The 21,868-nt window shown below is 37.0% G+C and overlaps 2 protein-coding genes across 3 annotated transcripts; both read left to right on the top strand.

The window, feature by feature from the left end:
* Positions 1–216: 216 nt before the first annotated feature.
* On the top strand, positions 217–6,180 carry RB195_003516 (uncharacterized protein; the record flags this gene model as incomplete). Its single annotated transcript, XM_013449268.2, has 7 exons — positions 217–385; positions 1,591–1,628; positions 1,699–1,808; positions 3,372–3,468; positions 4,024–4,186; positions 6,024–6,082; positions 6,145–6,180. 7 exons carry the CDS (start codon positions 217–219, stop codon positions 6,178–6,180), a joined length of 672 nt encoding a protein of 223 aa, XP_013304722.2.
* A 34-nt stretch (positions 6,181–6,214) lies between these two features.
* On the top strand, positions 6,215–16,256 carry RB195_003515 (uncharacterized protein; the record flags this gene model as incomplete). Of its 2 annotated transcripts, none has more annotated exons than XM_064201201.1 (10): positions 6,215–6,268; positions 10,929–11,152; positions 11,222–11,341; positions 12,971–13,163; positions 13,301–13,379; positions 13,450–13,571; positions 14,509–14,666; positions 15,766–15,880; positions 15,939–16,084; positions 16,163–16,256. In XM_064201201.1, the coding sequence occupies 10 exons, from the start codon at positions 6,215–6,217 to the stop codon at positions 16,254–16,256; spliced, it is 1,305 nt and encodes a 434-aa protein (XP_064057082.1). The 2 variants fall into 2 exon arrangements, with proteins under 2 accessions (XP_064057082.1, XP_064057083.1); XM_064201202.1 differs by lacking the exon at positions 6,215–6,268 and adding an exon at positions 9,718–9,803 and having other exon boundaries at positions 11,003–11,152.
* Positions 16,257–21,868: the final 5,612 nt, after the last annotated feature.

Genomic DNA, 21,868 nt, shown 5'->3' with positions numbered 1-21,868 from the left:
CTCCCCTCCCTCAGCCCCAAACAGACCGTCTACGCGTCTCTGCAGCTCTTTATTTTCATCAATTCCGTGTCCGTAGTGCGACTGGTTTGAGCGGTATAATTTAAATGTTCGAACAAAGTCCCCTCGGCAATTAACATTTCCGTGAATGTCGTGTCGCTATAGACTGCCGTCTTTTTCTCATTTCTATTGTTCCAATTATGTGTTGCTCTTTCAGAAATGCGACAACTTTTTCTGATCTCATCATTGCTTTCAATTTCCACATCTCGTTATATTCTTTATGATGGTGGCGATGGTGGTACTGTATTTCATCGACTATTCAAATCAGATCGTAAAATTACCGAACGAGAGCTGAACAACTATTTGACGGTGATGAAAAATTATCCAGGTTGGTTAGACTGGTTTAGAACCATAGATACTATTTCGAGCACTTCATCTAGGAAAAAAAGTTCTTTGCAAACCCCGTAGAAAAAGTCAGCCAGTAGAACCGTGCGGCCGAAAGTTTCAAGTGGAATTTTTTGTGACGACAAACCAGTGCACGGGTGTGCGCTGTGTTGCTAAACCTTTGAAAAAAAGTCGTCGAATAAAGTAGAAATGAACAATTTCTAAATTTTCTTTCACATCCCTTCGAGAGATGGTAGATGATGCCTTCATAGAAGATGAAAAATCAAATTTAACTTGATAATTACTAGGTAAAGCTGGAAAAATTTTTCCTTCAAATTAAGAATTGGTGAACGAGCCTTACTGTTGAAGAAAACAGATAGGAAAGAAATTTACCTACTTTTATAGTCAATGTTAATTAAAGAGCTTGGCTTTTTTTTTTGTTTTCATTTCGCTTTGCTTTTCTTTCTTATTTTTGTAATTTTTTTTAAATTTAAAACACACAATCAATTCACACGAAATTCTCACATTTAACATTATTACTGTAATCTGACACAGTTTTGCATAACGCTCACAACTTTCTCGATGTCAATGTCACCGGATTTCTACTTTTCTCAAAATTTTTCCGTTCGCTTAAGGGCACTACTAGCGTGGGCATATGCCGTTTAGATAAGTAATCTTGCTAAAACTCAGTCCATTTCTTATTTTTTTTCACTTTTTCAGATTTTGCTGACATTACTTATTGTTTTTACAACTTATTTTCACTTGTAATCCTTAAATATGCATATGTGGTAATAGAACCATTTGAAACTATTTAACTATTTGGAGCGTTTTTTTTTTGGGATTTTAATTACATTACTTAAGCGGTAAAACAAAAAACTCAAAGCTTTCGTTCGTTTGAAAGAATAGAATGAAATCCTTCTCTCCTATTTTTACAGTTCTCTGCTCAACTGATATCCAAAAAAAAAGCCAGGAAAGTAGGAAATCCAACAAAATAGGAAGGGGAATCGTCTGATGAACAATTCTTCGTTTAAACAAATTGCTCTCCGTTAAACTGATGCTTTTTCAGACAACCAATAAAATATAAAATTCAGTAAATGATAAGAGTTACAAAAAAACCAGATATCTATAATGAGCTCTGAACCACATGCTTTAACCTCTTCGTTTAAAATCTTATATCCTGGTCCTGTATCTTTATGCTTAATATTTCAGAGTACGTCCCGAAAGAAATACAGCGGATATTCCGAAACGTGAGCTTTTTTGAGTACTAGTATTGCTATGTAAATATTCCCTCTTTGATAAAAATCCATGTTCATTTAGTTATCCTCAAGAGCAACTAGAGATTTGCTCACATTCGTGAATGAAATACGTGGTGACTATATCGAACTATCCACGGATCCTACAGAGAATTTTGAGATCATACAAATTAGGTAAAGCTTTTCCAGGTTGACAAAATTATTCATATTACTTATGTCGAAAAATATCTGTTTTCTTAGTTATAAAACGTTGAGAGTCTTTACAACACGCACGTTTTTTTCTCTACCTGATCCACTTTCACCTTGCACAAAACCGCGCTCCAATCGAACGCGCACTACAGTCGTCTCGACCAACATAGACTAACGCAATACGCATCCCTGAACAGCTCACTCTGTGCTACAGATCCTAGAAAAATCAATTTTTTGTTCCAAATGCTGTTTGAGATACAAAATGCTACTAATTAATCAATTAATATTAATAATTATCATGTCGGTAATTATGATAACTACGGTAATTGTGTCGATATGAGTGACTCATACACAAGTTCAGCTTAGCTCACAACTTCAGAACGGAGAAGATGGGAAGCTGCATCAAACCCATCCATTCGTTCGGGTTTCTATAATTATCCACGCCTGTTTAGTTATTACTTCATAGCAATGGGAAGTAAACCGGTTACCGTACTAAGTGCCATTTTTCGTCACTTTACCGAGACAAGCTATAGGATAGGCAGCTATAGGATGGTCAATGCAATCCAGTTATAAAGGGATTTCAATAATTCCCGGTAGTCACTAATCTTCAGTGGCCCGGATTTTGCATGCTGCTTGCACCAAATGTACATGTAGGGCATTGTCTGCGTAAGGATTACCTTCCTTGTTATTTACCAAAAATCACCGTAGCAAACAACACACAGCATAGTGTTTTCTAAGATCACAAGCACTTCTCATTCAAAGAAACTCTCTAGTTTTAATGTGAATGATTCCAAAAAGTATGGAAATCACCTCGATCACATCAACTCCTGTTCTTCTTCGGGCTGATCGAGCGGGCCCTAGTAATCTTTCCGTCTGTCTCAATCGCAAGCCAGAGTCGCCCATTTCGTTTTCTACCGCGTGGGACACGAAGAGCATCAAATTTTTCTCTGAAGGATTTCGTGAAGAGGTCTGATCATTAGGTCGGCGGTCTTCCTGTAGTGCATTTATTATCGCGTGGGACCCAGTCGCTCACAGCTCTGGTCCAACGTTTGCCGTTGAAACGAATCTGGTGTCCCTAACTAATTTTACTTGGCAAATTAAACCATGTCTCTAACCTTGATCGCTGATCGTAGGCCAGAATATCGAATCCCATACCTCATTTGCGTAGATCGGGACACTCCTCGTGTCACTCCTTTGATTGAGCGTTCAATGTCGCCGACCGCATTTTCTTCCTGGTTCCATATTAACCAGATTTCTGAAGCATAGGTCAAAACAGGAAGTGATGTAGGATTGAAGGGGTGACCAGGGAGCTGCGTGTTCCTGGTCGTTTTCTCTACATCTTCAGTGCTATTATGCTCTTCTCAAGCCGCTCGTTTCCTCCTGCCCAACTCAAAGATCAAGTCGTTTTTTCTGTTCATTCCTTCCCGATGCACCAGTTACGTATATCTGGGTTGGAAAAAAAACAAAAAAAATTACAAAAGTATCATTTTAAATCATGAGAGTTTTGATTTAAGCGCATAGTCCTCCCAAATATTTTGAAGTTTGCAGGGTACCTGAGCTAGGAATCAATATAAACCCAGCACTAAGCCAATTGGTGAGGACAATTGGAAAGTTATCAACAAGAAGTAAAGAGACATTTCATAAGGTTTGTGCATACTCCATTCTATTGTCGCGTGTCCGCTTTGCACGAAACTACCGTGGGCATTTTCGGGGCGGGACACTTGACTAAATGAGGCAGGAAACTCGAGGGCGAAACACGAGGGCGAAGAGAATTTTTGCATATAACCGACTTTGCGTTGAACCTGACTGCCCTCTAGCGTAAATTCATAGCTTACACCATCAATTAGATGTTTTTCATGTGATCGATTTTCAATAATTCATGCTGAACTAAAAAAATGAGTGAGATGAAAGGAAATCCCAGGAAAATGATTCTTTTGTTGTTGATCTACCAGCCTGATTGCGCATTTCTACACATAGAAATTGCGATAGGTTCTGGCATAAAACTACACCTTAGGAGGACGAGTACAATATTAGGTAAGGATTATACGCAACGCAAAAGTGTGCAGTGCGCAACATTGCGTTACGTATGTAGACAAAACGAGTTTGTACTCTAAGCAGACAGTCCTCAAATTCCCACATGTACTTATTTAAGTGTTATAAGATCCATATAGGCACTACATAATATTTTTTCACATTTCAGTTCTGGATAATGTTCTTCGAGTCCATATCTGCTCCAAATCCGATCCGTTCAATGTTTCTGTCGGGATTCTTTGCTGAATTGCTAAACTCATTCAGAAATGCTGATTACGCTACGCTAAGGGAAATCTATTATGTCTCACCAGAAACGTATCGATTATTAAAAAGTATGTAGTTTTTCTTTTTCTTTCGAGCATTTTATTGGTTCGCTCAAAATAGACATTTTGCTGCTTTGGGACTGGGAACGCATACATCTATGGAATTTCCAATTCAAAGAAATATTTCTTGTAGAGGCACTGTGGAAGGTCCTTGAAAGGCAGTTTTTAGGGCAATAAGTGAATGAGGTTTTTTAGGATACCTTGAAGGGAAGGTCCCATGTTTTTAAGCAACTTTTGCCATATTTTTCTGAATGTTTTTTAACCCAGTCACCAGTATCCATCTTACAGTAAGACAAAGTAGACCAAGGATATATTTAACGGATATCTTCGGAGCGCATTTTTCCCACACTGCAAATAGTCGCAATGTTGTTTGGTTCTTGGCGAACGTTTTCTTCGAATTTTTTCTTCTTAAAATGAAAAAAAGCCTCCAAAATTTTCAGAGTATATTTAAGCTAATAAAATTTTCTTAGAACGCTTAGAAGGGAGACTAGGTGCCGGAAACTCGTTTGGTAGTTTTGATGGAAAAAATCGTTCCCTCTCTCATCTGGATTACTATTAAGTGCAACTTTGAGACATCCTAAATAATTCTATAATAATTTGGGTTTGAAAACAAAAAAAATCATTCCACATGCAACAAACATAATGGAACACGAAGAGTTATGAAGAATTGATTAATTAAAAGTATAAAACAAATAAAAAAAGGTTAACTAAATTTTTTAAAAGGAAAATTAGAAAATCCTAGCTTTCTATAACTATTAGAGGTACAAATAAGTTTCGGGGATTTCTTTTGTAACTTTGAAGCCTTATTTAGAATAATTGGCGCAACATATTTTATTCAAAGTATCGTCCATCGTAAACTACGAATTTACTTCTTCTTCAAAGCAGCATAGAGATTCCGCGTTGAAAAAATCCCTCGTCCTCTGAGTCGACCCAAGAATCGACCCGGTTTTTCACTTCTTCGTAAGAAGTGAAGTGCAGCTAAGCCAGGATGTTGGTCATCGACCGGAACAAATAGTAGTCGGAAGGAGCAATGTCTGGTGATTACAGCCGGTGGGGCAGGGCATCCCATTGAAGCGTCCCTAAAGTTTCCTTCACGATTTTTGCAACATTCTCCAGTGATGGGTTTGTTAGCCTGGAGTGGCTCATAGTAGATCAGCCGAGCTGATCCAGCCAGATGCACTCTCTTCACCCACTTTGTCGCTGGTGTCAAATTCGCCACTTTTAAGATCGTGCATCCAACACTCCCAGGTTTTAATTGGTGTAGCTTGTTCCAATATTTTTCACCCAGTAATCGATGTCAATCAGCTGGATTTTTCTTCAAACCAAAACGAAAAAAGTCCCACAAATTGTGGTTTGTTGGCAAAGAAGCTGGCATGGTTAGATTACAAATAAAGTATGTTGTTTACATTTCGGCGAAATGTCACATGCTAATTTTTAGAGGAAAATAATGACTTTTTAGAATAAATATAGTTACAAGATGGTCCGATACGATTTAATGCTAGCTACACCTTCTTTTGTGACTCCCTCAAAAGTTACTTGTACCACGAATAATAATTATAAATGCTGTTTAGCGCCAGTTTCGCTGCCTATCATCAGTCTAAAGGAAGAGTCATTTACTCAATTTATTTAAAAATATAAGTGAATTTTTCCACTAACGAGATATTTAAGAATTGAAAATTTTAAGCATTAAGGTGAAGTTCGGTCCAAAAAAAGTGTCAGAAATCTTCATCGAGGTCATCGCTGAACAAGAAAAAAAAACTACCAAACGATGTTGTTTCTGAAACATCTGACGACACTTTGCTATCTCAACGCTATCTGGAAAATCTATCCTCGTCTTTTTTTTCAGGCGACTTTGCAAAAGAATTCGCCTATGCAGCTCAGAAATTTTCTAGAAATGAGCAAAGGGTAAGTCAGAGTGGCTGTTCATTATTCCGTGAAAATTGTATCACTAACGTTTTTTTTTCAAGAAAAAAGAATCCTTTGAAGATATGGACGGATTTTAACGGTGTATTTTCTTCATCTGTACTTAAATCGACGATGAACTCATGCTCAGCGGTGTGCAACAATAATCATCTCATGGCACTTAATAAAGTATTTATAACTAGTTTATATTTGTGAACAGAAGAAGAGCGCTTCTCGTTTCTGAAGAGCGTATAAGAAAATCCTCAGAAAACAAAGTTTTCCAAAGCTTACTAGTTTCTTTTTTACCTATTTTCATTTTTAAACTTAGCGAATACATCCAACATGAACAGAATTCCATTGGCCCTATTACGTCAAAGCGGCAGTCTTGTTCGAGAAATGCTCTTTTCAACGGTTATTTTCCATAAATACCTATGTTTTTAAAAACTTTTCTTGTTCTTTGTGGGTCTATTATAATTCACTGTAATTATTTCTTTGTTCAAATATAGCTGATCGGTGCCAGATGCGTAGGAAAGCTCGCTGTCTTTACTAATGCTGGATATTTTCACCACTGTACCTACCACAAGCTATTCCTAGATTTTATGATGAGTTGTAATCTGGAAGGAATTTCCTGCGAAGTTATAAGATAAATGGTCTATTCATAGTCACTTGAGTTTTCTACGGCTACAGGATTAATGGCGAAGTGATCGGCAGCTACTGCTAAAAACAGCAGTTACTAGTTCCAGCAAGATTGAAAAAAGAAAACCAGTTCCGGCAAGATTGAAAGATTGACTGGATTTGTATCCCTTCAAACTCCTCTCTTCTTACCAAACCTCGATTCCGTTCCAAGTACATTACGCAACAACTCCGAACAGGAAAACGAAATGACCAGGCTGACTGAGTAGCGACTATGGTGAACCATTGCATTCTTACAGAATGGGACCTATGGCGAATGAGATCCACGAACTGTGCAGTATCCTTGAAGGCATCAGCCCACGAATCTGAGGTGGTACGGATTTCAGGTGGAGTATTCGTGTACGGATTACGGAAAGAAAGGTGATCCCGTCCATTCCTTCCTAACTGCCGTAAAAAACGGCCAGGAAGATACGGCTTTAGGCGTTCTGGCGCGCTATTTCCTACAACGAGTTCGATTGGAGCGCGCCAGGCTTGTGCACGTGCCGCAGCTTCCTGTTTTTTTACGGCAATTAGGAAGAAATGGACGGAATCACCCCCTCTCCATAATCTACTATCCTGTATACGAATACTCCACCTGAAATCCGAACCACCACCGATTCGTGGTATGGTGCCTTTAAGTACTGATGAGTGGATAGTGTTAAGGAGCAACTGCATTCTTACAGATTGGGACCTATGGCGAATGAGATCCACGCGTGTCCTTAAAGGCATCACCACACGAATCTGAGGTGGTGCAGATTTCAGGTGGAGTATTCTTATAAGGGATAGTAGATTACGAAAAGAAGGGTGATTCCGTCCGTTTCTTCCTGATTGCCGTAAAAAACGGCCTGGAAGATTCGGCGCCGCACAAGGCTGGCGCGCCCCAGTCGAACTCCCTGTAGAAAATAGTGCGCCAGAACGCCTGAAGCCGTATCTTCCTGGCCGTTTTTTACGGCAATTAGGAAGAAATGGACGGGACCACCTCCACTTTCTCTCCATAGTCTTCTTTCCCTTATAAGAATACTTCACCTGAAATTCGTACCACCTCAAATTCGTGGAGTGATGCCTGTAAGTACTGATGAGTTGAGAGTGTTAAGAAACTGCATGTGGGACAATCTTACAGCTCACAGAGTGTTACATTAATTTTTCGGGACGGCCTGGTATGCCCTACTCCACGATCGCTGCCTTCCTCTAACTGAATTGATACTGTACTCCGCATTTGTGTATTTGAAATTAAAAACCAATTCGTCCACAAGAACTATGTTGTAGGTACTGTTGCATTCCAGTAGTAAATTTTTACTACAGCGTACCATATGCCAAAAAGTATTTTTTTTTTCAAAAACACCATTAGAAGTGTAGTAAACAACAAGGAGAAACGACAGAGCTCTGCAGAATTTCTCCTGAACTTTGTATAGTAGAGTTTGTTTTTTTTTTCGCACACTCCTGCGGTGGTTTGGCAGAATTTTGGCAGAATATTATCTCACTACACAAGTTGAGGAATACATCAGCGGCATCCTTTTTCACATTGAAACAACGGTTAGCAGGGTTTGGGTGTGACAAACTTGATCCAAACAGACGACAGAGACACCAGGGCTTCTGAGCAAACGTATGGAGGGGGAGCTCAATCGGAAGTGCGCAGCAAGTTCTGTTATCCTTGAACAGCTAACCATAACTAAGGAAGAATGAAGACCTATTCTAGAGCTAGAATTCTGAAAGGTTCGAAAAGGAGGAATTCCACTCAAGTATCACGTGAGGATAACAAAAAGAGGGAAGAAACTAAAACTTGTAGCTGAAACACAGATCACCCAACAGTTAATGTGGTAACTGCTCCTGAGAATTTTTCAGAGACAATGAGCAATACTTGCTTGTTGTTGCAATTGTGAATGAATTGAAAAAATTGTTTATTTGTGAATTACTGAATGTTCGAAAAATTATTTTTCGCTCATATCTGGAATAGTAAGAACATTCAACTTGGACAACCTATTCTATGAAAATCTTGGGGTTTGGATTAGACAAAACTTGAGCAGAAGGTAAATTACGACGCTGATGCCCAACATAATTTGTATTTGAATAATAATTTTTATAATGTAGTGTTATACTTTGAATGAATTTATAAAAAAAATAAAATAACCCATGAGAAATAAAATGAAATAAATGAAACAACTACGAAGTAACCCATAAACACTAAAATAAAAAAATGATATAAATAATCCATGAGAGGGTGTAGTGTAGCGGCTAAACGTTCCGCTTCCTGCATGATTGTTCGGAAGTTCGAACCCGCCCTAGTGCTCACCAAGCCTTTCATCCCTACGAGGTCGATAAATTGGTTCCAAAGCCATCCCAAGTCATTGTATAGGTTAGTTACACGTTCGTGAACCTCAAACGATTCTGAATTAAAGTGAACGTGGGGGCGCATCCTAAACGGACTGACTAACGCCAGACTCTTCATCCTTTATCCTTTATCTGTTTATTCGCGGTCCTATTCTCTTTCCTGCTTTGTTCAATTCTAAGCAATTCAAAGACACTCTCTGTATGTTTTCTATATTTAGAAGTGGATGCTAAAATATACTATATTTACACATACAATGCAGCTCAACTAGGGAATTCTGCACAACAATCGAACCTCCGTTTAATTTTCAGATGGAAAACAGATTGTATAGGCCAGTTACACGTTCGTAAACTTCACTTTATCAACTTTATCCTTTATAAATAACACAGAGGTTGATGAACTTCAGTGAAAGATAAATGGTCGGGCGGTGGTGTAGGGATGGACTTCATGGAAAGTCGTTACTTCTACAGGTTTTTTGATCATAGCCATTTATGTTTCGACCTATTTCGAAAACAGGACAAAATCCAGGTACACCTGGTTGCAAATTACATCCTTACAATCACAAACGGTCAGCACTACTAACTGTTTGTACTTTCTTATCTTAAAATAAGTGAGAAATAAATGATACGGGACCGCACGGATGGCACGGCGGCCCAATGACAGATGTCATCTTTTCCAACGGAGAAGCGTTGACCAAAGAGATCCAGCAGCTGCCAGTAACATCCGGTGAATTTAATATCCTAATTGTGTTAAGGTGTTCCTAATTCCTAGGAAAAAAATCAAATCAATCAATATTGTAATTTTTCCCTACCAATCGTGTGTATGCCATCCCATCTTACCTGACCTTTTGTGTTTGTCGGCGCAACGAGTTGAGGGACGTTGCTATGGGGACCATTTGAGAACATGCCAACATTCGCATGCTCCTCTAAATCCCACTGAATTCCTTCCTTGAAAATTTGTTTGCTCAAATTATGAATTCTGATTTCATTTGATCATAAAAATAAGGAATATTTTAAACAAAACAACGCTGTTTCACTACGGATGCATCTCCTTTATTGTTCATCTGTTTCATCTAGTTCTCCCTGATATCCCTTGTGGATCACTTTGTACTGGTTTCAAATGGAATCCGGAAGCGTTTTTGATTTTACTGGCTCAGCTAAAATGATGCGATTAAAGTGAGTTGAAAACACGATTTTTTTCTGCTGCTTTTTTTTACCAATAATTATTTTATGCTAAATAGCCTCTGGATTTTTATGTAGATGTTCTAAAATCAATGAAAGAAGCAGTGCAATAAACTAATTCAAATGAGACAAGCAAGGTGAAAATGTGCTTGAAATCAAAAGCGTAAAGGGACTAACGTCCTCAAATCACAATTAAAAATTTGTAAAAGTGAAAGGAACATTTTAAATTTAACAAGAAGGGAAATTTTGGAATAATTATTCCCGTGGTTCACTTGTTATAATTGCAGCATTAAAAGTAGCCATTCAGTCACACATTGAGTTGTTGCTTTGAACTAAATTGAATTGAATTTTGAAACTAAGTTTAAATTTTTAGGTTTGAAATTTGTTTTTATTTATCATATATTTACTATTATTTGGCCATATCTTTGTTTATTTCTACTTTTTGTTTTATGCTTTCATTTATTACTATTTATTCGTTATAGGTTATGTTATATCTATCTACTATTTACTTATTATTATGTACTATTTATTGTTCTCGTTATTCAGTTACTAACTTTTTAGATTGATTGCTTAATTTAAATTTTTAAGCTTTGAATTCTAAATTTATTGTCTTCTCTTATCACTTACGACAATTTGTTTACATTAAATTCTTAGTATAAACAAGTTTTAGTTACGAACTTCAGAGATAACATCAGGAAGCCAAGTGCGGCGCGAAGATTATGAGGATGAAATCGACTATTTTAGAGTTACCCTAGCTCAAAAAGGCCTTAGCGAAACACTTAATGGTGCAGAGGATTTTATGGAGTCACTCGCCAGTCGTCCAATAGATGAACTGAATCTTCAATGGCAGCAGAAAATCTCGCCACACACGCTGAACTCAGACATTGACCAGGAGTAGGATTTTTTTTGTTCTGTTTAAGAGTATTTCTTAAACAGCTACAATACTAATAAATACTATTTAAGTACTTCACGAAAAGAACCTCGACTTTTCACTTACGTCGACGGCGACGAGCTTCCACAACAACTAAAAATTCGCACTAACCCTCAAAGTGTTGAGGCAACCGGAACAAGGACAGGTTACGAGTCAGTTTCCAGTTTTTCTACTTTTTTGTTTCGGAAAATTTGAGGAAAATGGAGCTTTTCACTTTTTATCCTTTCGGAAGCTGTACCCGTAAATGGAAAAAAAATCGTTTCGAATTAAAGCAAACGTTCGAGCGAATTCTTTTCACCACATAGGTTCTAGGCAGGGTAGTTCGGGGATAGTTTTAAGCATAACAAGGACACGCAAAGTAACTCCCACACATCCAGGAATCAAAAATCCCAATTTTTTTGAATAATCGGTTTCTTATAACCTTTCAATCGATGGAATGAAAGTGGAAATGGTGGACTGGGTTGGTGAAAATATCCAAGAATTCAACTCTTCCATTAGTGTTAATCAAGTTTACGTCTAATAATGAAATCCATCACAACCATTTCTTTCAGCACATGGATTTCTCATAATGCCGTTGTGGATTTGCCGTTGAGGACGAGCCGTAACCGTTTCATTCGATGCGAGAAAAAAGTTATGTACATCATGGCTTATTTAGGAAACCTTACCGGGTTGGTGCTTTGATCATTAAATCCATGAGGTAAAATTATAACTGGTACTTTTAACTTAGCGTAACATGCACCATACAACCCAGTACTAGGAGTAACATCAGTTTAGTCGCCTTATTTCCTTTCGAATTTCCCAAACGAATCTCATTAAGGAATTATTGGACTATTGTATATCTTTTTTCCCATTTTTGGGGAAAAAACTTGAGAATTTTCAACAACTTCACGCGGTAAAGCATTTGTGAGATCGAAGAAGTAACGTGGGAATTTTTGAGGGACTCGGCGACCGCCCCCCGTCCGACTATCGCCTGTTCTGGGCCTCGAACCAGCCTTCTTAAAAAAAACACTTTTGAAGAACTCGATGATCTCAAAAACGTAATCAACAACTTTCTAGTCGTCACAGCTTCTCTCTTTAGAAAAAAGGCACAGATATTTTGCTTAAGAAGTGGCTACTTCTTGCTGATAATGATAGTATTGAATAATTACAAATAATAATAAATAATTACATTTTTGATCCTCCTTTTGTACTATTATAGGGATCGCCCCATTAATCTGGGGCGGTTCGGATTTAAGGTGGTTTATGACACCCTAAACTATATATATATATATATATATATATATATATATATATATATATATATATCTACACGGGGTCGTAGATTATGGGGAGGAGAGTGATTCCGTCCATTTCTTCCTGATTGCCGTAAAAAACGGGGCGGAAGATGCGGTCTCGAGCGTTCTAGTTCGATTGGAGCGCTCCAGCCTTGTGCACGCGCCGCATCTTCTGGGCCGTTTTTACGGCAATCAGGAAGAAATGGACCGAATTGCCCTTCTCCCCATAATATACGACCCCGTTTAGGCATAACCCACCTGAAACCCGCACTACTCCAAATTCGTGGGGTGATGCCTCTAAAATATTTTTAAAAAATTGATTTTTGAAGGTGGAAAAATATATATGCAAGGTCTCGATATTTAATTTAATTGAGTAGATTTAATAATTAACTTATCCGTCTTTTCTCGTTTGATACATGAATGTTCAGTGCCTGGGAATTTACGTACATACTACATATAGAAAGAATGAATGGATCCAGAAAATCCTTCAAGATAACATATTTTCAGACCCTACGACGGTCGTGATGAGCTCGTCATCTGCCGAGTCACGTTACTAAACGATCGCTCCATAATTTTCGAGCCTCGCCTATCACATAACGGCTACCGTATTCAAAGTAAAATTGGTGAATATTTGGCAATGGTACATGTATGGGATGATCATTTCACACCAATTTATGACCAACTGGAAGTGATGACGCTAGTAAGTTGTACCATATAGTAAAGTATGTACAGTATTCATTATTTTATATCATTATCATTTTTTCCAGTATTTCTCTATAATCTTCCTATTTAATTATTAGCAGTTTAGAGTTCCGCAATAATGAAGCGTTGATTTAGGCGCCTCCGATTCCCGAAACTCAATCGTTTGAACTCCCGCAAGAGGATGTTACACAGTTCGTATCGCTGATGAACATTGGTTATTGGTTTAGATATTTGTTAGAAATTCATGCTCTTCTAAAGAATCCTCTGTAGCGTATAATTTCCAGATTATGCTAGTGATTTCGACTACAAGACCATCTGTATTGAATATGTCGCTTATTTTCCGGAAGGGACTACTTGTACATCTAACAATACCGAGGGGCAGACATCACAGTGTTCAGCAGACGAGGTATAGTTTGTTTTTTTTTTCTTGTTTTTTTACTTAAAACAATTTTATCAGAAGATTTATCAGTTGCAAAACACTAGCAATTACATATTTGTGATGAATTAATCATCTGTATAGCAGAAAATAGAAATCTATAAATCAAAGTAGGCAAAAATCCCGAAGTCGGCGTTTAAGGTCAAACGAGGACATTTTTGCCGCAAAACCAATTCCGTTTATTTAAAGCGGTAAGCACTAAATAAGTAAATGAGCTGAACGAGTAATCAAAAAATAACTCAGGCCAAGTTGAGAATTTTCTTATAATCTATGGATAACTATAATAATATACCATAATAAATAGCATTTGCCCATTTATGCATTATTTGCCATAAGCAGTAACTTATTCGAGGATCTTGGAGTCAAATATATTCAATCGCCGTGGAGCTTCTTCTTGGTGAGCTGAGCTTCCGTTATATCTACAGCAGTTGCCAGCGCTTCACCCTAGGGGCTACAGCGAATCGTTTGGAGCGTCATGACACTGTTATGACGTTATGACGTTATGACACCTTCACAGTTAACATCTTCATCGGTAAAACACAACACCGCTTCATTTATAACCGCCAATGCGACATTTCATCAAATTAAATTAGATAAAAATTAGATTAAATCAAATTAGAATAAATTCTGGCTGGACTGTAATACTCGGATCAGTTGTGCTAGTTGTGACTGAAGCAGTAGTGATACATGACGACCTCGAAATTCATACATGCCGCCCCGTCACCTTACTGGCAAGGATTAGAAAAATGATTTTAAAAAAAGAAGATAAAAAAATGTCGTCAGAGTTCAATCAAGGGTGAAAATAATTTATTGAAAATTGGACATAAGCGGATAAACTTTTCAAAAACGAGAAGAAACGGTTCCTGCCTCTTCTTTTTGTTTGAAAGTTTTTTTTCTGTTATTTCAGAATAGCCTCTTCCACTTCTCAATTCCAATCGAGTTCAATTTTGTCGCTCCAAAAATATCGACATTTCATTTACGATTTCGTGTACGATCCGAAGATTATTGGGGTAGACAGTACGTGGCTGGTTACGCCAGTCTCATTCCATTGCTGTCACCTGGAAGGTAACGTTTCACGTTCCTTGTTAAGGACATTATATCCATTGAAGAGGTTGTAAAACTTTCTAAGCACAAATTATTCATGTGAAAATTCTACTTAGTACTTGTTTCACTGAAGTATTAGCTCGCCAATTTAATTAGAAATTTTGCGTTGAAACCAAAATCGTATTATTTATTTATTTATCATATTTATGATTATTTATTTACTATTATAATTACATTTATTTAATATTTATTTATCGTTATTTGTATTAAGGGCACTTTGGAGGATAGGTATACTTCATCAGAATTATTTATTTAATTATACCCTCTTAATACTTGCGCAATAGCGCAGTCGGCCAGAGGTTCGCACTGTCGATGGTTTGCAACAACCCGAGTGCAACTAAGCTTTTCATCTCTTCGAGATTTGGGAAATTGGCACAAGACTGTCTAGGAGGATAAAAACACTGAGTTGATACATAGACTAACCTCCATAAGTCACCGTAAGCCTAGCTGCACGATCGTAAACCCCAAACGGTTCTAAACTGAACTGAACGCGGCCTCAGCTCGTAACAAGCGGATTTATGCTCCAGAAACGTTATCCTTTCAATATTCGCGCAATTTGCCAAATTTATGGGCTGCCAGAAATTATGTGTGTAGATAACTATGGAATAGCTATTAAGAATTCTGACCTTCTCTTCGATGGAAGTAGAAATGAGAGATTATCCCAACTACAAAAATCCGCCTCAAAAATATTAAGAAATAAGAACAATGCATTTCAAGGGAATTCTAGAATATTTCGCTTAATTTTTTCCAATATCCGCCACAGAAGCGAAGCTAAAAGAAATAGAAATTATGGGAAATTATGATATTAGGATACCGAACCCGATGGCAGTACCCACATTTGCACAGGTGACCGCGACGCGTTTGCCCTAATATATTTGCTCCCTCTACCTGCCATACATCTCTCGTTTTGTCTTGCGGGCTATTTTTCTGAAAATACAGAAATAAATAATATAATAATACAACAATAATATTATAGTAATATATTATTTCAAATTATTTATTGTTGTATTTATCTAAATGTGATCTAAATGCAACTTCTATCCATAGAGCATATATTTAGAACTGATTATCGTGTCGAATGTTGGCGACCAATCAGAGTAGGAGACAACGCCAGTGAACTACAAGAGCTCTTCATTGGTCAATCTATCGACATCGATTTTCTTAACTGGAAAGAGGTGAGTAAGTGACAAACAGGGTTCAACCACAAGGAAAAAAACCGTGATTTTTTTTCAGGATGGCGTAATTTCCAGAGCCGGACTAACCACTCAGTCCTCTGGTACCTTACATATTTCCATTACGAATATTGTACAACGACGTGATTATATGACCAGAGAAACGTTGAACCATATGAAATACGGAGCAATGTTTGGTCGAATGGGGTATGCGTGTCAAATTTACGAAGAAAAAAATTCAAAGCGTATTCTCATACCATTCGTTTCTTATGCATGGATTTTTAGGATGAGATCAGATCTTTACTGGCGAATTATGAAAGTGCTCATGGAATTCGAGGAAGCGAAGCGTCAGCTGCTCAACGTACGGGCAAATCAGTAACGAAGAGATTCATAGAAACCAGCAGTAGTGTTGGCTTTGACGATATCAGCGTTCAGCGGAGGAGATGTTGTGAATTCCGTCACGCGCGTTGCGGTCGTCTAGGTCAACATAAGTGCCCATGTCTCTGTGCCTATAGTTTTGAACAGAAAATCAGATTAATAAATTCGCTCACTTCTTTCACATCGCTCTTTTTTCTGTTCTGAGGATTTGCACAGAATTGAACGATATGATGATTTAATTCTGTGAATTATGGGCAATTCATCAAACGGCATTTTTAAGTGAACTTTCCATAAGCGAATGCCAAAGATTTTTTCTGCACGTAACTAAACGTGGATCTTACGGAAATAGTTAGATATAAATAAATACCTCTGTATTCTACAAAATTCTTAGTCAGGTCGTCAAGATTTTCATATTGTAAGTTTAACGGTTCAACACTTTGGACGGATCTATCCAGAATAAATGCTGTAGCACTGATCAAACGGGAACGACGGTGATCATAGAAAGCCGAGAACAACAAAGACGACGGATTTTCCTCTCTTTTAGTAGTCATTTATCTGAAATTAGTTCTCTTAGGATAAAAGTGGAGGACACAGATCGATGACGGTAAAAAAAAAACTCTTCTCGGGTACGCCAGTTCTTCTTCAAAACCCACAAAATTTGAATCTCCTCATAGGCGGTCAGAATAATCGTTTCTTCATCTCCAACATGAAAGACATTCATTTATTTTGTTTATGTTATTATTCTTACTTATGTTGTTACTGGATATTTTATTTCTTCGATACTTTTGGTTTACAATACAAATAATTTAAAACCTTTTACAATACTACAAACCTTTTACTTTTACTTTGATAAATTTTCTCTACTTTTTTAAAAAATTTTATTTTACTTATTTCAGTTGTAGATTTAATTAGAAATTTTGCGTTGAAACCAAAATCGTATTATTTATTTATTTATCATGTTTATATTTATTTATTTATAATTGTATTAAGGGCGCTTTGGAGGATAGGTGAACTTGGCTTAACTTTGTGGCTTAAATTGTCATCAGTAATTACAAAACCAATGCAAGCATATATAAATAAATTTCGAATGTAAAGTGAACATATTACAATTAAGAAAAAATATAATTAATTAAATAACTAAATAAATCTTGAACCAAAGATGCTATTCTTTGAATGCATTATCGTTGTTTAATCCTTCCAACTTATTTGAATCCCCAGGGCGTATTCCGATCGGCCGTGGAATGATTCTACGCTCATTTGCAGTTTTTTTTTTCCGTGCGACCCATCAAAAGGATAATGAGGCTGCGACGAGGAAACGAATGAATTGTGTGCGATGTGTACAATCTGATAAACGTGCAGCTTCCACACACGGATCATTTAACGGGGGCCGCCGTTCTCACTTCCTCTCCAGACCAGCATCGACCACAGAAATCGGAGGTCATTTCACCTCCAACAACTTTCCCTTACTAATTTACCCTCAGTTTTTTTTTGTATTAAAACAATGAAAGTTCTTATCGAAGAAAATTCAATTCAAACTTTATTATTATATTTCATTATTCTATTATTTTAGATTTTATTTTTTCACTATAGTTCTATTTTTTGAAACAACCATGATAAAACCAAAATCAAATCCTACATTCCTGCGGATTCGGACGAGTTACAGCGTGTGCTAAGCTCAAAATATAAGAATTACTCACCAGTCGTTTCCGCTTTAGATTTTCATTGAGAAAAACTCGTTAGATTAGCTCAATGTTCGAGATTACATCTCTACCGCATCACCGTACGGATTCACGTGACACTCCTAAGGTGTACGTGAATTAACTCGTACAGTTAAGGAAGTATGATATCGTGAACTCGTCCACTCAGCTGAAAAATCACACCAATTAGGTCTTTTTTTATCGTACCATCGCATCACCGTACGGATTCACGTGGCATGCCTAAGTTGTACGTGAATTAACTCGTACAGTTAGAGAAGTACGACATCGTGAACTCGTCCACTCAGCTGAAAAATCACATCAATTAGTCCCTTTTTGATCGTTAATCCCACGAGGCAAACTAACTACGGCAACTTAGGCATGCAGTAAGAGATTTGCAGCTTACATTTATTCATGGCTCTTCCGGTTAAATCCATGAAAAACTTCAAGAATAACCAGACATTCCATTTCCATGAATAGCGTTCGCCTGCCTGAATCCTTGACATTTTCATCGGTTTTCCATGCCCGTCCATCTTTGTGCTTTGCAAACGCGCGTCGTTTCACTAATAGCAAACAATTCGGTTAATTCCGTTGGATGTTCGTTCGTTCGCTCTACCATCGTTCTTTTTTTCATGACGTTAATAGAATTCCGATGTTGTTATTGAATTACATGTTGCATTGACGTTTAATTAAGCGAACATTTGCATCCGCTTGCACTATTTCTTCTATTTTTATCTTATTTTCAAAGTGGCATCAAAAGTTTTTCTAACTATTGAATGAATAACGAACAGCAAGTCACATGATTGTTTGCCTTATTCTGCTGGGGTCTTCTGCTTCCGTTGGTGTTGGCGGCGTTACTGGGGTCTTCTGCTACTTACATAGTTTATTTAGCATCTTACTTTCCTTTCAGTCTTTTCTTTCCATTTTAGCTTCTCCTCTGTTTCATTTAAAGATGAAAATGGAGCGTTTTCTCCAATCCAGATAGTTCGTGGAAACCCATTCGAACAGAAAAGTATCTCGCACACACAACAAATTTTACCATTTTCTGATCTAGTTATCCATGAATAAGGTGGGATCATAGATCATACTTATTTTATTTTGTTTTTTTTAGTTTCTCATTATTTTTATTCGCTTTTCATCAACCTTGAAACCTCTGCAACTTGTATATCCAGAAACAAAAGTTCGATAACTAATCAATTTACACTAGGGGAAAATAGGAAAAAAAATAGAATAAATAAAATTTATAAAAATTTAGAAAAATATCCTGATATGATTTTCAGTCCGGAAAACGAGACCTGTGCGAAATGTTTTTTTTTTGAAGAAAATTTAAAATTTTTCTTTTTTTTCTATTCTTGCGTCTATGAAGGAGAATTTCTTGAAAATTCTCCTTCATAGATGCAAGAATTGAGAGTTTTGACAGCATACCAAAAAAAATTGAGATGGAATTTTTCAATTTCTTTGTGTAGAGAATGTGTCAAGTATGTCATTTATCATTTTATGGCAACTGATTCTCTCACTTGTTCATGTGATCTGCAATCTTGTCCCATCCGCCACTTTTCTTCCTTTCACCCATCTTTTTAAGATATTTTAGAATCATTAAAGTAATGTTTTGCTGTTATATGATGAATAATGTAATGAATTAATCATTCATAACATAAAAAGGGACCCCATATAAATCAAAATTTTATGAAAAACTTTAAGAAAAAAGTTTTGAACACGAAAGTTCCCATGGATACTGCGTTCGAACTCAAACGATAAAATTTCATTTCTACATTAGAAGCTTTAGTTTAGAAAAGTAGTAAAATATAAAGTAAGTAATATCCCTTGCGAGAATCCATTAAATTTTCCCTGAAAGATTTTCCATTAAGAAAATTACCTGGCTAACTTCAATACTTTCACAGTAACACTAGATGGTGCATTCATGCATACATAAGTATGTGCTCGAAAACACCACGAACGGATTGGGACCCATCATCATAAAGTCACCCGAACAAGTGATTTTAACGTTCATTATTTAGTTTAACCCACTTATTATAGTTTATTTTTCTATACCGAGCTGTCGCTACAGTAAGACTCAGAATTTGTGTCCTCAATCAAGAAAATTCGCTGTCTTTGTATCATGTCTTCTTCCTGGTTGTCTGCATTAGACGAATCCACCGTATAACATAGACGTTAGGTACGGTAGGACAGACAATCATCATAAAGTCGTACGAACAGATTGTTTTAACGTTTAATTATTTATTGTGACGCACTTATTACAGTCTGATTTCCTCTACAGTGCTGCTGCTACCGTAAACTCAGTATTTTTGACCTCAGTCACCAAAAATTCGCGGTCACGGTGCTGTCTCTTCTCCCGCGTGTCTGGATTAGATGAATCTATCGTATAGCGTAGGTACGGTGGAATATACTAAAGCCCCCAGTTCCGGATGTTTCTCCACAACAGGACACGAGTAGAAAATGGTTCAAAGCGCTAGGATCATCGCGCATAATCATGCAGTCATGAAAAAAACATGCTTTGAAGGTTCACTACTTAACACATCCCCCTCCCCCACGCAATATTGCACCATATATCAAAATACCCGGACAGAACGTCATCCATAGGACTTATTTCAAATATCTGACCTTCTATAACGTCTTCTAATGTCTCGTAAGAAAAGTTCGAATTGTATTGTATTACTATTAATTTTATTAATAATAATTCAATGCAATTCAAACTTCAAACAACAACTTTTTTATTATGATTAATTTGTTGTTAATTTTATGCATTTTTAATTATTTTATTAATAGTGTATTAACCTCACAACTCATCTCATCGATAGAATCTATAGAAAATGAGGAAAATGAAGAATAAAATACGAAAACGTAAGGTGGTAACGCCCACTTTTTCCGCAACGATTTACGTCAAAAACAGGCAAACAGAAAAACATAAATTACGTGCATGTTTGCCGCACATTCGTGTGTCGTTCTTGACTTTCGTGTCGTGACCGACCGTCATTTAAAACCACGTCTAATTGTAGCCTTTTCGTTTCGTTCCGTAATTTTATCCGTTATTCCTGCCCTACTTTATAAACGTTCCCATGTCAATAAAGGCTACAGAAAAGAATTATTTTTCTCGAAAAATTTTCACTCACATTTTTTGAACAGTTAAATGATAGTATTTTGCATTAATTCACATAATTACTAAGTGCAAACTTTTTGCGAAGCGGAAAGCGGACATCTTCATTGTTGTTTTGCTCAAAAGTTTTTAGAATTTTTCAATTTTCCCTTATTAAGCTACAGCGTACTGCACTTTTCTAAGTAACGGCCGCAGTTTCTATGCTCTCATTATTTTCCTATTTTTCACTGTCCAATACACTCTTGTTTTCGATGATATTTATAATAATTATTTATTGAAATGTGCATTTGCTGCATTTACTGAAACATCTGGTGTAGCGCAGTCGGTAACAACTTCCGCTGTGATCACACGATCGATGGCTGGCTCGGATCCGCCCTGGTGCCAACCAGGCTCTCTGTTTCACTACTAATAATATTGTACTGATATTGCGCCGAAAATATATTGTCAGCAGACGTTACGAGGTATGTGAGTAACTGCAAAGAAAATCCAGAAATGGCTCTTCGGATGGTAATTGATATATGTTTGTATAATATAATAATATAACATAATATTACGTCACAACATTATCGACCATTTCGATCTGTCAGTAATTCCAATGACAAACTTACACTTCATCTTTTTTTTTTTGATTTTAAACGGGGTAACCGATTTGAGGAAAAAAATTGTTTTAACACTGAAAAGAAAAGATTTCTCCTGCAAAGAACATCTTTCCCTCGACGGTTTTGCTTACTTTGACGATAACAGCATGGCCTTCGTTAATGGAGTCCAAAGATTTGTTTTCGTAGGTCGGAGAATCTCAGGGTA

Source organism: Necator americanus, chromosome IV, assembly GCF_031761385.1.
Source record: "Necator americanus strain Aroian chromosome IV, whole genome shotgun sequence".
Classification (NCBI taxonomy): domain Eukaryota; kingdom Metazoa; phylum Nematoda; class Chromadorea; order Rhabditida; family Ancylostomatidae; genus Necator; species Necator americanus.
The sequence above is the reverse complement of the archived record's forward strand: the minus strand, read 5'-3'. Positions and strand labels throughout refer to the sequence as shown.